Below are 16,038 nucleotides of genomic sequence, written 5' to 3'. Positions count from 1 at the left end.
TGGAAATTACCTCAGGCCATGCATCTAGATCAGGGTACACAGTTCTTCCTTTGTCTCAGGATTTGCTATGGCTCAGGATGGCACCATTCTTTAGAAGTTTGATATTCTCTTGATAAAGTAAGATTTTTGGTGCCCTCTTCAATTGCGTGCCCAAGTTGAGTACACTTGCCTCACCAAGGCCTGGGCCCTGAGTGTCATTCCCAACTGCTAATTATCAATTCTCTGGCCATGGAATTGTACATGTGCCATGAACAATTCTCCAGTGCCCACACTACAGTTCACTCGGCACATGTAGCAAAGCCTCTCCTACTGAGTAAGAGCAATAAATTGCTCTTTGATTCTTTGTCAAAGGAATGCTGGAAACCGAGGATATTTCTTCCTACTGCTCTCAAGTGACCTTCCGCATTGCTGGTAAATAGTACATCCCTTTCACCTCCGGTTTTTTCTTTGCAAGCCAAAGACCGATTGAATTTCTACAGTTTTGCTAATTCCCAGGCCTATAGCCAAAGCAGCGGGCCTATCAGAGAGGTGAAATCAAGAAGACAGCCCACTGATCTCCTCCTTTGGATCCCTAGTGTTAGTACTGATAAACTCCCCACCACTCCCTCTCAAATGCCTCTCCAGGAACCCAAGGCATTAACACCCAGAATTCTGTGCGATTTGCCCGGAAGTGACTGAAACGCAACAGTTCTCAAGGCTCAAACCGATGACTAATGAGAGTGTGAAAGGTCAGAATGCACAAAAGTCAAACACTGATAAGATTTTCCAGGCAGAAAACCGTGAGCTAAGGATGAAATGTCTCCAGGCACTAGGACGTAAGGCATGCAGAGGTCCGCAGTGACAGGAACAAAGAAATATGAGCATGTCATTCACATTGCCAGAAACGACATCTAAGGAGTTGGACTAAGAAATCACTGGTAAAAGTGCTTGAGACACACACGGTGGTGACGGAGGAGGGTGAGCAGAAGAGTCATCACAAAATGCCATGGCATGGTGATGCTCGGATATACCATTGGTGGACTCGGCGGCGGCGGCAGCGGTCCCTGGGTCAGGAGGGAGGGTGCTGTCTGCTAAACTTAGAGGAGGGGATGGAGTATTTTCTGATTCACCTACACAGCAAAAGATCAGAGCAAAGAGAGGTAAAAGAAAAAGTCCTGATATTTGGTTGACTTAGTTTCTACGTAGGAAATTAGAAAAAGTAACTGAAATGTGTTGACTTCTCAGAAACACAAAAAAAAACAAAGTATGTTCACTGATAAAAGGTTAAATGCACAATACAGCAAAGTCAAGACAATGTAATATAAATGTAAACCTATCTGCTTTCAGAAAGAGCCACTATACAACTCCTGTGTAATAGAATGACAGGAAGTAAGACACCAAAGGGGAGAAAGCCACCCAGGCTATTGACGATCTACACTTTCAAGATTTGAAAATGTAAAAATTAGTATGAACTGGATAATGAAATGAATAAGTCATCTTGAAACAAAACTGAAAGAGCAACAAAAATTAATAATGAGGGAAAATCTGTAGCCCCCCTTTTTAGAGGGTAACTGCTGCTCAGCCTTGGCAAGGTCAGGCGGCAGTCGCAGCTTAGCCGACTGCCAGGTGACCATCCCTGAAATCAGACTGACCCAGGGCTGGCCAGGTGGATCTGCTTAACCAGGCTCTGCATTCAGTTTTCTCTGTTCTTCTTTTGCTTTACCTCACAGCCCAGGTATTGCGCCCACTGTTGTCTGCTGGCAAAAGGAATGCACAGATCCCCTTCGTGAGAAACACAAACACAGGAAGCTTGGCTGTTTGAAACACTGCATCTGAAAAAGGTATCTGCCAATTGGTACGAAGCATCCTCCAGACCCTGCAGGTTGAGCTCAGGATCTCCCGCCTGCCTTGGGGTGCTGCAATGCAGGCACAGCCCCAAACTCACCATCACGTCCTCCAGGCGCCAAGGACTGTGGTAGAATTCCAGGCCAGCACCGCTTGCTCATGTCCAGCTGTTGGGAGCGCTCCAGGGACCTGCGCACAATAGCCTCCATCCGCTCCTGCCAGGTGGCGCAAGGGAGAGCAAAATTAACACACCAGCCTCAGTTGTGGGGGTGAGTCACCACTTGGGGCTCTGTGCTCAGTATCCAGGCACACGTGCTCTCAGCCATACCAGAACCTACTCAGTGGAAGGAGAGTCAGCAACGTGGCTGGTGCGAGCCCAGCCCCAACAGCTCAGCTCTGGGAGCGGCTGCCTCAGCCAGATCTTCTTTTAAGAATAATGCTAGACAAGCATTACCTCCTTGGGGCTTGTTTCGAGTGCCAGTTTGCCCCACCTAGTAGAAGAATGGAATTGGGCACTAGAACCAATTGAATGCTCTTTGGTTGAAATGCATAAAGCATTGTGATTTGAGAACATTGAAATTCAAACATTATTTGAATTTTACAACCTTAAGCCTAGCTTTTGGGTGTGGTACATGACTGTGAGATTGATTTCGAAAAGCCCCGTTCTCACTTTATAATCTTTTTGAAGGGGGAATCGATTGTTTTCTACACTGTAACATTTTTCTGCTGTACAGTGTTGGGGGGACAATGCTACATATTTCAAAATTTTAAAGAGACAGGAGTGGGAAACCTTTTGGCCACACAATTAAGTATCTATGCATTCTCAGAGTTAGATGGGACGAGGGGAAGAAGAAGTAAACAGTTTTTAGGCAGAAGAGAAAAACAAGGAGACTTCTCTCTTAAATGGAACATTTATTTATCAAAGGCACTGTCCTGTATTAATGCCACTGTCACTTTCATAAAGTTGGGCCTGACTGCAGGCTGAAGCAAGGTAAATAGTTACACCCTTTCGACCTCATAAAACCCACCCTGAGGTGCTCCAGGAACTGCTCTCATCCTAGCCTAACTCCAAAATAGAAAAGATACGCTTTACTCCTGGCTTAAAAAAACAAGCCAAATTCATTTAGGGCAGCACCAACTGTGTAACTGTGACTTAAAGTTCAGGGAAAAGCTCTGTTATCCCGCTCACTAGAAACACAGAAAAGCCACTCAGGAGGTGCCTGGACCTACCCTTTGTCTACACTAGAGGGATGAGTTGAGCGTTCTCCACATCTCGGCCCCTTCTGCACGATTTCTCTCTGAATGACCGTTTGCTAAGAGACAGCCTCTCTGGGGACCTGAGAGCAAAAAGGGGATTTTTTTTTCCTCCTGTGAATGTCAGATTTGAATTTGCTCTACTTTTTGGCTGAGATTTTACAATCGTGAGTGTACATTTCCTGAGTCCCGTCCTCAGACCCTGGGGGTCTGTCAGAGAAAAGCTGGGGCACTGGGGTGGGAGGGAATTTGAATATTTTGACTATTTGTCACTTGAGGTATGGTCGCTCCAGACTGGGCTGAACAGTATTTCATTATATGAATTTAACATAATGAATTTTAACCAATGATCTAATTTAAGTGTTGAAATCCTGCACCTGGGGGTAAATTTAGTGTTCAGTCATTATAAGAGACTTTGTACCTTCCAGAAGGACCTCCCAAGGTAGTCCCTCATCAACTAGGAGATCAATGAGAAGGGAGAACACTGAGAATCTTCAGGCCAGCCTTATCTAGGGGCTTAATTAGACGGGAATGATCCACCCAAAGCCAGACTTCCTCTTGGACTGGACAGTTACCTTTAGAAAAAACACCTCTCCATCTACTGCCATCCACTGAGCGGTTCCAAATTCCACCATTAGAGATTCATTTGTTTGAAAAGTTAGTAGACTTAAGAAAATGAATCAGTCCCTGAGAGAAGACACAATGACTTTGTGTCATCTGCTTTTGGCGAGAGGATGAAAAGCAGGTAGTAACCAAGCTCTACGGGAAGGGGATTTATAGACTCCAAAGTTGTCAGAATGGGGTGCTTCAACATCAAACCAAACCTGGCTCCTTTCACATTTCTCAGAGGTTAGTTTACATGGGCATCTTTCTGTTCCTTCATGTGGCGAAATGGAAAGAATCCTAGATTTGGAGTCAGAAGATATGGACTAAAATGCCACCTGTGCCTGCCCGGTTTTAGCCCTGTCACCTTGAGTCAATTGTTTAACTTCCTGGGGCATCAGTTTCCTTGTCTATAAAATGGGATCTTACCTAGTTCGGCAGACCATTCCAGTCTACAAGGTCATAACTATCAATGGCATACTAAAACCTCGGCCAATGCTAACTGAACTGGACTCTGAGGAGGATTACCAACAGGGCAGTTTCAGCAGTGGCTCTCAAACTGGGGGGCTTGTTGGAGCACCACTGCTGGGCCCCAGCCCCGGAGTTTCTGATTCTGCAGGTTTGGGGTGCGATCTGCTGAGAATTTGTATTTATGACAAAGTCTCGGGCACTGTCGGTGCTGCTGGTCCTGGGGCTACACTTCCACAAGCACTGGTTAGAGGAAAGGCTGAGAGTAAGAGAGCATTGATATTAATGTCATTAATATTGATATTACTAATGACATTAATATTAAGATGTAATATTAACAAATATTTGAGCTGTATACCGTTATCCCTCAATTCTTGCCAAGCTCGGATTTTCCTGCCAACCGACAGAAGATGGGGAAAGGGCAAAGCAGATCCTTATCCTTAATATGTCCCCTATTAGGTGGGTCTTAGTAGGAGGAAGAAATCAGGAGATCCCACCCTTGACCCCCTGTGCTCTAGATCTGCCTGGATGAACTCAGAGGAGAGTCAAGGCCAGGGTGACCTGCTGAGCTGGCCTAGTAGTATACAAGGAGTCCAGCAGGGCCCGGTCTGGGCATTGCTACCCACACAGACAGCTCTGGTAGGAAAGGAGGGCTGGCTATGTCTTTTCCAATGTCCTCACTACACGTGTTCTGATGACAGTGTGGGACAAGCCCCCGAACGGTCCTCAGCAGAGTTCCGTAGAGGGTATTGCTCTCTGCAGACAGATGTCCACCTCTGACCAGAAACGCCATGCAGTCACTATGGCCCACACCAGCCATTGCCTGTGACAGGCCAGCCCTCGGCTTAGTGAAGCTTTTGCTCAGGTTGAGTTCAGAGATTTATCATTCTACACTCAGCTTGGTGGGTCTTGTTGGATATCCATCAATGACAGTCTGAGAAGTTGTGATGTGTCCAAATAACTTACAGAGATGCAGCTACCCTTTGAAAGAGGCCTTTCCTGGTTATCTATGTAGCATGAGGAACAGAGTTGGCTTTGCCAGATCCCATTTCGTGGGACCTCTAGGCAGGAAGCCATCCTCCCTAAGTGGACAATGGGTGATCGCAGTGTGCCGTCAGCCCTAACCCAGGTAGGTGACAAGGGCTTCTCTCAGAAGCTTGATTCTTGGGGTATGAGAGGGTTGGAGCAACCCACCTTGAGGAAAAGGCAGCCTCCGGTGGACGCTGGGCCGCCCCTTCCCCAGGACTGTCCTGACCAGCCTTCAGCCTTCCCAGCCCTCAAGACCCCCAGGGGCCAGGCTGTCTATGGTACCCACTTCTCTGCTGGCAGACAGGTGGCCTCCTGGCCGAGCCTGGCACTTACCCACACAGATGTGAAAAGTTACTGAGAGCAACGTCATGGCAACGCTAGGGGCATGGTGCCAGGACAGGGCTGGGGGCAGGTGGGTAGTCAGTGGGCCTTTTATGAGCTCCTAATATGAGACCCTCTGGGGCAGGACTTGGTAGGCAACCCAAACATTTCCAAAAAGCTAGTGAAGCAAAAGGAGCTGCAGTGGAATGGACCCCTGCAGGGGCTGCTCTGGGTGGCAGAGACAGAGTGTGACAGAGAGAACTGGAGTGTGCCATAGCTGTGTGCAAGGCAGGCAGTAGCCCTCCCACTGATCTCCAGTGAACCATGGGGCTGCTTGCCATGTACACTTACCCGTTCTCTCCAAAGATCACCCACAAGGATGCCAAACAGGCTTCTGCACAGGTAAAGCTGAAGCCAATGTGGTTAGCAGGCCAGCCTGCGTGTCCAAGTCCCTCGGCTCCACTGGGCCCTGAGGGCGGGAGCAGGTGGCAGAAGGCTGCTGCCTCCCAGTGTTGCTACGTTTCTACACAACCGCGGGGGGCCCAGCTCTCAGCCTTTCCCTGCGTGTCTGGGGAGAAGAGGGAAGTGAGCTTGGCTAGTGTTTATGCTGACGAGGGCCAGGTAGCATCCCTCGTTTCCCGCCATCACCATGTTAGAGATAAAAGGGGGCACAGAAAGCTAATAAAAAAAATTAGCTGGAGGCACAACCACTAAGGATTCGGCTACATCAGAACCAACCATCTGGCATGACGTTCCCTCATCTGCAACAGCAGGAGTCTGAGAGCTTGATTTAAAATAAAATGCCTCTGGCACTACTATTCAATGAGAAATGGTACACACAAGGAGTGCCTCAAAGGTGGCCCATGTGACACTGTAGGTGTGTCACAGGCTCGGGAAGTGTCTCCAGCAGCTGCACACTGACCCCTGGTGGAAGTAGGAGTAACGGATTTACTCTGGAATCAGCAAGCCTACAGGATGTGAAGATAAAAATGGAGAGAGCAGGGAGGAAGAGAACCAGGTGTATGAGTCAGGGATGGAGGACGGAAAGAAAATGGGTGAGTCCAGGGACTCACGACACATGCGCACAGGCTAGGAAAAGAGAGATCTGCCCCAGGTTACTGAAGTGGCCGCGCACACTGTGGCTTTCTTTTGAAGTCTATAGACTGCGCCATAATCTTTTCTGGGTAGCTCCCTCTTGACCTTGCTTCAGCCAAGGTCAGCTGAAGGCATTGAAGGGAATCAAACATTTTTGAGCATTACTCTGTGCTAGGTGCTTTGCTGGGCATTTGCACAAAGTCACCTCCTTTAACTCCTGTGATCACCTCTGTTTTGGGTCGAGGAGGCCCAGTTAGAGTGTCATGAGGGGCTCAGCCACTTGCCCCTGGCTACCAGCTGGCTAGTGGAAGGACCAGGGTTTGCATCAAGAGCAGCTGAAGCCACACAGCAACCAGGCTGCAGCCAGCAACGGCGAACCATGGCTAAGACCCTTGCTTAGACCGTCACTGGTTAAGAGGAACAAAGAAATTACCATGTAAATGAGAGCTTTGTGGGCAAAGACGAATGTAATTACGTGTGTGGGCACATGTTCATGGTTTTTAAATTTTATACAAGGGAAGGAGTAAAGATGTATCATGATAAAGCATTCATGCACTTGAAACAGCCTGAATTTAGAGACATTTCCATATCCGATAGTGCTGGCAATTAACAAACCTTTATATTGTTCATGCTAAATGAGTTATTATACCTTATGAATACAAAATGATCGCCACCTGACACAAGGCTATGACTACATAATTAAAATATACTTGTTACAAAAAGCTATACCCTAAATGTGCTTTCTAAATATATTTTCAAAGTTTAGTAATAAAAGGCTCTGTAGGGGTAATGACATGATTATTCCATTTCTTTGTTAAAAGGTCACTTGGAAAAAAATGATAATTAAAGTAAGGAAATGCATTAAAATTTAATTATACCAGTATATCTGGATTTGGAGGCAGACCATTTGGTTTTTCCAACAATGCATAACTGCTGGAAAGTTCTCTTCTACCATCACAGCTGTTCGCCGAGCCTCATGTCTGCACTGCAGGCTCGGACCGGACGCCCAGCGTAACGCCCAAGTCTGCGTCACCTGGCCCCTATCCTCAATCCCCTTGGAGTCCTAGAGTCAGAGGTGGTTAGGCCTGGAAGAAGCCTTGGAGACTGCTACCCACTCACTTCAGAGACAAGTCATTCAAGACCCAGAGAGGCCAAGTGGCTTGTCCGGGGTCACACAGCAAATGAAAAGCTGAGTTGAATAGGTAAGTCTTTTTCCTAGTCTAGTGCTGCTTCCACTGTACAGTGGCATGTGGCTGAAAGATGGCATGGTGGGCCACCCACGAGAGAGCTTCGGAGCGAACCACTTTTGTACCACAGAGCTGAGCAGGACGCACAGGTGCCCTGAGCACCACACCCTGTATGAGCCGCTCAGATGGCCTGGGGGTCCCGAGACCTTACCCTCCGCTCCTGGAATTTCTGCTCCCTTTTCTCTTCTACGGCAGCCCTCTTCTCGTTCTCCCGGCACCGCCGCTCCTCCAGTTTCCGCCATCGCTCCATCACTTGCTTTTCATACTGGAGCGCCGCTCGTCTCTGCTTCTCCAGGAACTGTTGCTCCTTGGCAGCTGCGGGAAGAAAAACAGAAGAGGGGTGGCATTACCAGAGCACTCTACATTGTTTTCATCAAGACCCCCAACGCAGAAGCAAGAGTGAGGCCGAAAATGAGCCCAGTGGGAGGTCAGGCTGCAGTGACTGAAGGAGGGAGGGGTTCTGGCCCCCCTCCTAGCTGATGACCATGGGCATACTAACCACGCAATCTCTTTGCTTTCCTCCTCTGTGATGTGGGGACGGTCATAATTGTAACATCATGGTGCTGAAGATCAAATGAGACAATGCATGGAAAGGGTACAGCAAGTGCCCCTACACATGGCAGCTGTGACTATCATTGTTATCCTACGGTCAGTCTGGTCACCCTGGGTAAGCCACACACTGGTTGACAAATGAGTTATAAGGGTACGTTCATTCAAAACATGTTAAGCATGCCTGCACCTTGCCCCAGTCACTGAGCTAGGCAAGGGGGTAAACACATGAAGAACACTGGCCTTCCCCACAAAACAATTAATAAAGGGGCCTTAACTCCACCTGGCCCAGTAAGGACAGGGTTCCCTGAGGGTGCAATGCCAGAGCTGACCAGCAGGAGTCAGTGAAGGGGAACTTGAAAGTTCCTCATTTGTCCCAATTCACCGGGGAGATGACTTGTCTATGTAGCTCAGGGCACTCTGTGGGAACATGCCCGAGTGATCCATCTAAAGCACAGGTGGCAAACACAGGGCCCGTGGGTTGAATCCGACCCTCCACCTTGTTTCATCTAGCCAGGTACCTTGTTTCTACCCGGCAGCAGCGCTGAGCTCTCGCCCTTTGAAGGCAACAGCAAGGCTGATGTGGCCCCCGGTGAAAATGAGTTTGACACCCCGACTAAGCCCTGCAAGAGGTAAGACAGCCTTTCTCAACCGGGTTCCCCATCTTAACACAGATAATGTCTCAGCTGGCCCTCTTAGACGCCCTGGAGAGATGGAGAAGCCTGAGTGAATTCACACAGTGGACACCCGAGGGGTGGGAGTAGCAACTGCTTCTCCACTTCTCGTTCTGCATGCTATCCACAGCCCCTAGCATGGTTCGTCGAGCACGGCGCACGTCCCATGTTCTCCAGGTGAGTCAAGGAACTGTTCGGAGAATTGCAGAATTGTGAACATGACAGCTGCAGTGTGGATTCACCCCCCCCCGCCCCGTTCTCCACATTCATCTGTTATTCTAGCTCTCTTGCAATTCGGTCACAGATTTCTAAGGCTCTTGAGGAAGGACACCACCGTATCTCCACTTCCTTGTACCTAAACTGCCAAGTACATAACGTACCCCTACTTTTTTGATTTTCTTCACGTCGTTCTTTGGCCTGCCTTTGTCTCTCGTTGGATCTTAAGTTCCCGTCCATGGCTGCAAGAGAGAAAAACACGATGAAACATTTCTTCATTCTTTCCCTACCTGCTGAGTGCCAGGGTCTGCTGGGCCTGTGCCCAGGTCTGGCCACATGCACACATCACCCATCAACATCGCTTCCTCCTTGGAGGCCCAATCCATCACTCCCCCATGCGTGGCTGGCCCCACACACGGCTGCCACACCCACCCACCCACCCATATGAGCCCCAGAAACCAAGCCCTTTCCCTAGTCTTCTGTTCTGGGCCTGATCCTACAGGGACCAGAAAGTGTAATAGTGATAGGAAGCACTGGCGGTGTATGGAAAAGCCCACTAGGTCTCCCCTACCCTGGCTCCCGGGGGAGGGGAGGAGGAAAGTGAACATGATGATTACACAGAGGAACATTCTAGTGTTTGTGGGTGGCCAACGGCTGTGGGAAACACGCAAGCTCCTCAGGTGAACAATGAGAACCACACCACTCAACACTGACTTTGGTTCTGCTAAGTTTGCTCTGATGTCAATCTTAGTATTTTAGAATCACAAGGAAGCAGCATACTTCTCTCTCCTGTTTGTCACTGAAATATCTACAAAAGATAAAGTGGAACAAATGCAGCCTCCTCCCAAAATGCCCGGGAAGCCTCCCAGGGCTCCTCATTGTCAGCCGTTTTATCAATCTTCTACAGGGTTCTAAAGGCTCTCTAAATCAACAATGAAATGACTTTGTAGGATCGTAAATAACTTAGAGCACCGGATCACTATCAGTCATTCATAACTATGATTTATGTAATGTTCCAGCAAAACATTTGGGAGCAACCGGTTTCAGTGTTAGCACAACCATCATCTTCTGAGCTCCGGAGCCCTCCTCTACCTATAGTAATGTCCCACACACTGACTTCATAGTGCCCGTTGCCATGGCAACCCATGCCCCACCCCTCCCATGAAGGTTCCTACACTGTGCAGGAGGGACCTACAGGCTTAGGCTGCAGGGTAGCCATGGCAACAAGGACAGGGATGGATGGGGAAAACCCTAGATTGCCATGATTCCCCACCATCATCTACTTTTGTGGCCTGGATCAGAGGGGAACTGATGCTCAAGAGACAGACACCGCAAAAGTCAACCCTGGACAAGTACCGCTGCCCACAGTTGGTTCCAGTCAACTCTCCATCACTGCAATGCTACCAACATGGATGACAGCAAGCTTTTCAAGTCCCTCCCCCCCAATAAAAGAATTTCAAGGCCTGACTTCTCAGCTTATCACTGGTGGCCCCCCACAATCTAACCCCAAACTCTCTTCCCATCTTGACGTCGGCATTGCCCTTCTCCCACACACCTTCCATCTGAAACCACCCGTCTCCCACCACCCCTGCCTATTTAAACCCTGCCCACCTTCAAGACCCCACAGGTGCCCCAGGCCCCAGGATGCTGTGAACTCCCCCACAATGGAGGAAGCCTAATTTCACTCTGCTTGGTCACTGAGCTCTCCTCTCACTTGGTCTCCCCGGACCGAGAGTGGCTATGAGCTAAGGTGGTCTAGGCACTTCTGGGTCACCCATCTCAGGCCACTGCCCCTGCCCCACAGCGGCCCTGAGGCACACCTGAAGGCAGACATGTAGTCGGCGGAAGGGGGATGGCGAGATAAAACCAGGTTTCTCTTTTCTCTGAATACTCCAGGCCCTCATCTCTACCACATGAGTTTGATGAGTAAGAATAGGTTCTGTGTGAAGAGCCACAAAGAGAAGTCCAGGAATCCTGGACAGATGCTTGCGTCCTTCCGAGGAGGACATTCACCGCTCTGTATTGCCCATGTCACCCTTCAGGTGTTCAAAGGCCCGCCCCACATCTAAGGCAGGGCCTAAGAACCACTGAAAGGGCTCTTTAAACAGAAGGAGACAGGACTGAGGGGAAAGGGCCAAGCACACTGAACTGGCCACATTACCTTGAGGCTTTAAAAACAGAGTGCAGGCTACTCCACGGACATACATGACTGCAGGCTGCCTCCTTGAGGGCACTTGAGACAGAGACAACTTCAAATCATTTCCTTCCCATCAAGTCTTCATGGGCATTCTGAGTCATCAACATCTGTTTCATCATAATAGGAGGTGACAACAGAGCAGTTACTAGGAAACCAGTGCACTGCCTGGATCACTGTCATGACCTTCACCTTAGAGGTGCAGGAAGGGAGGCACAGAGAGGTCAATTAAGTTGTGTGAGGTCACACTGTCAGACATGGAGAAGCCAGATTCGAATGTTAGGAACCTGGCTCCAGGATCCACACTCTCTTTTTTCTTAAAAATTTCATGTTTTAAATAGTTTGTTTTTATTATATTGTCTCCATTACCAGTTAGTCCCCTTATCCCTCTCCAACCACAATCACCGCACTGTGGTCCCCGTCCATGAATCCTTTTTCTTTTTGCTCAATCGTTCCACCCCCTCACCTGCCCCTCCCTAGCTGTCATCCTGCTCTCTATGAGTCTGTCTCTATTTTGCTTGGTAGTTCGGTTTGTTCATTAGATTCCACATATAGGTGAGATCGTATGGTATTTGTCTGGCTCTGCCTGGTTTCTTTCACCGAGCATAATGTTATCCAGGTCCATTCATGTTGTCACAAAGGGTAAAATTTTCTTTTCTATGACTGAGTAGTATTCCATTGTATAAGTGTCCAACAACTTTTTTCTCCACTCATCTACTGATGAACACTTGGGCTGCTTCCATATTTTGGCAATTGTAAATAACGCTGCAGTGAATGTAGGGGTACTCACGTTCTTGTCAATGAGTAGTTCGTGTTTCTTTGTATAAATTCCCAGCAGTGGAATCACTGGGTCAAAAGGGAGTTTCATTTTTAATTTTTGGGGGAGACTCCATACTCTTTTTCTCCAGTGGCCGCACCAACAGAACCCGCTGCTTAATCTAATATTGCTGCTTAATCGCTGCTTTCCTATGTGGCTCTCCAACAAAGGTGGAAGCATAACAGCTTGATCTTAGCGCCCATGAATGAAAGCTGTGACCCAGTCTCCAGGACAGGCAACAAACCCCATCCATGTCCCAGCAATGAACCTGTGAATGTGGGGAGAAGTGCAAGACTAACTCACTAGAGCAGTATCAATAAGCACTACAGAGAGCCAAGCACGGGCCAGCTGGACACACCTGTGGCCGCTGCCCAGGCAAACTGTTTGTTTGGAACTGCTTGCTCAAGGATGTTTTAGAGAGGCTGATGATGCTGGATGGGGAGAGCGGTACCCACAGAACGCTGGGAACAGCTGTGGCAAGCCATCTGTCTTGTCCCACTGAGGAGGGTTGAGGGACACAAACAGCCCAACGTGGGTAAACCTGGAGTCTCTGTGCTGTTGTATGCCAGCCATGGGCCACAGGAGGCTATTTAAATTTAAGATAATCAAGATTAAATGCAATGGAAGGCTCAGTTCCTCAGTCACACTGGGCACATTTCGGGCACCCAGCAGCCGCATGAAGCTGCTGGCTCCCAGACTGGACAGCTCTGAATGAGCGGCCTGGCAGCTCAGTCCTGTATTCTCTCCCTTCATGCTTAGCTGCTCTGGGACTCGCGTATAAGGAAGCTCTCAGGGTTAAATCAGGGTTGAGTTCTGCTGAGTAACGCTGGGGTAGGATCTCGTCCTTCCACATGGCATCTGCCTCTCCTGATTAAAAGAGTTGTCAAGCACTCCAATGACAAGGGAAATAAATACAAAAATAAGCAAGTGGTACACTGTCAGTGGGAATGCAGACTGGTACAACACTGTGGAAAACAGTATGGAATTTCCTCAGAAAACTAAAAGTGGATCTGCCTTTTGACCCAGTAATTCCACTGCTAGGATTATAGCCTAAGAACCCTGAAACACCAATGCAAAAGAACCTATGCACCCCGATGTTCACAGCAGCACAATTTACAATAGCCAAGTGCTGGAAACAGCCTAAGTGCCTGCCCATCAGTAAAGGAGTGGATCAAAAAACTGCGGTACATTCACACAATGGAATTCTATGCAGCAGAGAGAAAGAAGGAGCTCCTACTCTTTGTGACAGCATGGATGGAACTGGAGAGCATTAGGCTAGGTGAAATAAGCCAGGCGGTGAGGGACAAATACCATATGATCTCACCTGTAAGTGAAACCTAATCAACAAACAAAAAAAAAACCAAGCAAACAAAAACACAACCAAAGATGTTGAAATTAAGAACAAACTAACAGTAACCAGATGGGAGATGGAAGGGGATGAGGGATAATGGGGGAAAAGGGAGAAGGGTTTTTAGGAACAACTATAAAGGACACATAGACAAAACCAAAGAGGGGTACGATTGGGAGTGGGAGGTGGGGGGGTGATGGAGACAACTGTACTTAAACAACAGCAAAAAAATTAAAAAAAAATAAACAAGTGGGACTACATCAAACCAAAAGCTTCTTCCCAGCAAAGGGAACCATCAACAAAATAAAAAGGCAACCAACCAAATGACAGAAGATACTCACAAATGATATTTTTGATAAGGGGTTATAAGAACTTAGACAACTGCACAGAAAAAAAACCAAACCTGATTAAAAAAGGGGCACGGGATCTGAACAGACATTTTTCCAAGGAAGATGTACAGATGGCCAACAAGTATATGAAAAGATGCTCCAATTCACTCATCATCAGGGCAATGCAAATCACAAGACCACAGTGAGATGTCACCTCACACCTGTCCGAATGCCTGTTATGAAAAAGACAGCAAGTATTGGAGACGATGTGGAGAAAATGGAAGCCTTGTGAACTGTTGGTGGGATTGTGAATTGGCGCAGCCTGCATAAAAAACTATGAGGGCTTCTCAAAAAAATTAAGAATAGATCTACTATATGATGCAGCAATCCCACTCCTGGGTATTTATCCAAAGAATATGGAAACATTAACTCAAAAAGATATATGCACCTCTATGTTCATTGAAGCATTATTAACAATAGCCAAGATTTGGAAACTGCTTGTGTTCCTCCACAGATGGATAAACAAGATGTATTTATGTGCAATGGAGCACTACTCAGCCATAAAACACATGAAATACTGCCATTTGTGACAACATGGATGGAACTTGAGAGAAAAGAGGGGTGGAGAGAGGGCAAAATGGATAAAGGGGGTCAATTATATGGTAATGAATGGAAATGAAGACTTTTGGTGATGAACACGTTACAATGTATACAGATATCATCTTATAATATTGTATACCTAAACTTATATAATGTTATTAACCAATGTCACCTCAATTTAAAAAAATTGTCAAGCCAACATTCTCAAAACATCCATTTGAAGAGAAGCCAAATAATCAACTCATGTCTCCAACTTCTACCTGTGACTCTCTCTGGATGACCCTCCAAGGAAGGGCCCCTGGTGAGAGGCCCTGGGCTTAACCCAAGGGAAGAAGGGGTACAGCCCAAACCAGACAGCTCCTATTTGTTAGGGGTCATGGACTTGACCAGTTATTACCACTATAGCAACACGGCCAGAGGAAGTGAGGTAGAAGATAATTCACAGACCCAAAGCAAGTGACTACCTGAGCACTAATGATACCAGGAGACATCCTTTAAAGACATGGTATACTCAAGAATTGATGCTGAGTTTGGTTCCAAAAGGAAGCCTTCTTTCTGCATGGCCCAAAGTCTTCAAGCATTTGGTACTCCTGCCTAATTGTCCTTTGTCCCTTGTTCCTTGTATTCTGTGTGCACACTTATCATCTCTTTTATGAACCCAGACTCCCAGCTTTAACTTTGAACCCCACGGGAACAGAAGAACCGTGGTGACCAGGGAGGAGGGAAGAGGGGCTATAAAAGCGCATCATGACGGGTCCCTGTGGTGGTGGAAATGTGCTCTACCTTGACCCTACCAGTGTCGGCCCCCCAGCTGTGACAGTGCACTGCAGTGCTGCCAGCTGGCGCCAGTGGGGAAAACTGGGTAAAGGGTGCATGGGGTGTCTCTGCACTGTTGCCTATAACTGTACATGAATCTATAGTGGCCTTAACATAGAAAGTTTAATTAAAAAAAATCTGGCCCAAGTATGAAGCCCTGGGAGGGATTCAAAGACAAAGAGGAAGCAGGGGGGAAAAAAAGGGAGCAGGTGTCCTACCCAGAAGGACAAAGGCCACTCATGTCAGAGACATGCCTGCCCCATTCTTGATGCAGTCTCATTTCCCAGGACAACAGCATTGAGGTGATGTGGCCCCCCGAAATGGAGGCCTTTTTCCGGGCAGTTCATCCACATGGGAAATGAGAATGAAGCAGGGATACCGAGCTGCTGAACAGCTATATTGTGTTAACAGAAGAGCATAAAAAATTCCATACTTCACTGATTTGCTCTTGCTTGGAATAACTTCCCGTTTGTTGTCCCTGGTCTGCAGCCACACATTTTTGAAAACTAATTTGAAAATAAATTTCGTTAGTCCGAGGCACTCTCCCACTAGAATATTAATGAGATGATATTAGCCAATTATTCATGGTACTGGTAATAACCGTTAGCAAAACACAAAGTTTTCAGGGGAAGCCAGCTGTGTTCGACTTTTAAA

The 16,038-nt window shown here is 47.6% G+C and overlaps 1 protein-coding gene across 1 annotated transcript in view; it reads right to left on the bottom strand.

Annotated features, from left to right (window-relative positions):
• Positions 1-16,038, bottom strand: part of MAP7D2 (MAP7 domain containing 2) — an 88,493-nt gene that overhangs the window by 34,177 nt on the left and 38,278 nt on the right. Inside the window, exons 2-5 of the mRNA XM_053655757.1 lie at positions 9,445-9,522; positions 7,993-8,156; positions 1,925-2,039; positions 1,011-1,109 (exon numbers count right to left, since the gene is read on the bottom strand). Of these exons, the coding sequence (XP_053511732.1) occupies positions 1,011-1,109; positions 1,925-2,039; positions 7,993-8,156; positions 9,445-9,520 (454 nt within the window). The 5' untranslated portion in view covers positions 9,521-9,522. The remainder of the gene's footprint in view (positions 1-1,010; positions 1,110-1,924; positions 2,040-7,992; positions 8,157-9,444; positions 9,523-16,038) is intronic.

This window comes from Artibeus jamaicensis, unplaced genomic scaffold (genome assembly GCF_021234435.1).
Source record: "Artibeus jamaicensis isolate MK-2021 breed Jamaican fruit bat unplaced genomic scaffold, CSHL_Jam_final scaffold_1283, whole genome shotgun sequence".
NCBI classification, from domain to species: Eukaryota; Metazoa; Chordata; class Mammalia; order Chiroptera; family Phyllostomidae; genus Artibeus; species Artibeus jamaicensis.
The sequence above is the reverse complement of the archived record's forward strand: the minus strand, read 5'-3'. Positions and strand labels throughout refer to the sequence as shown.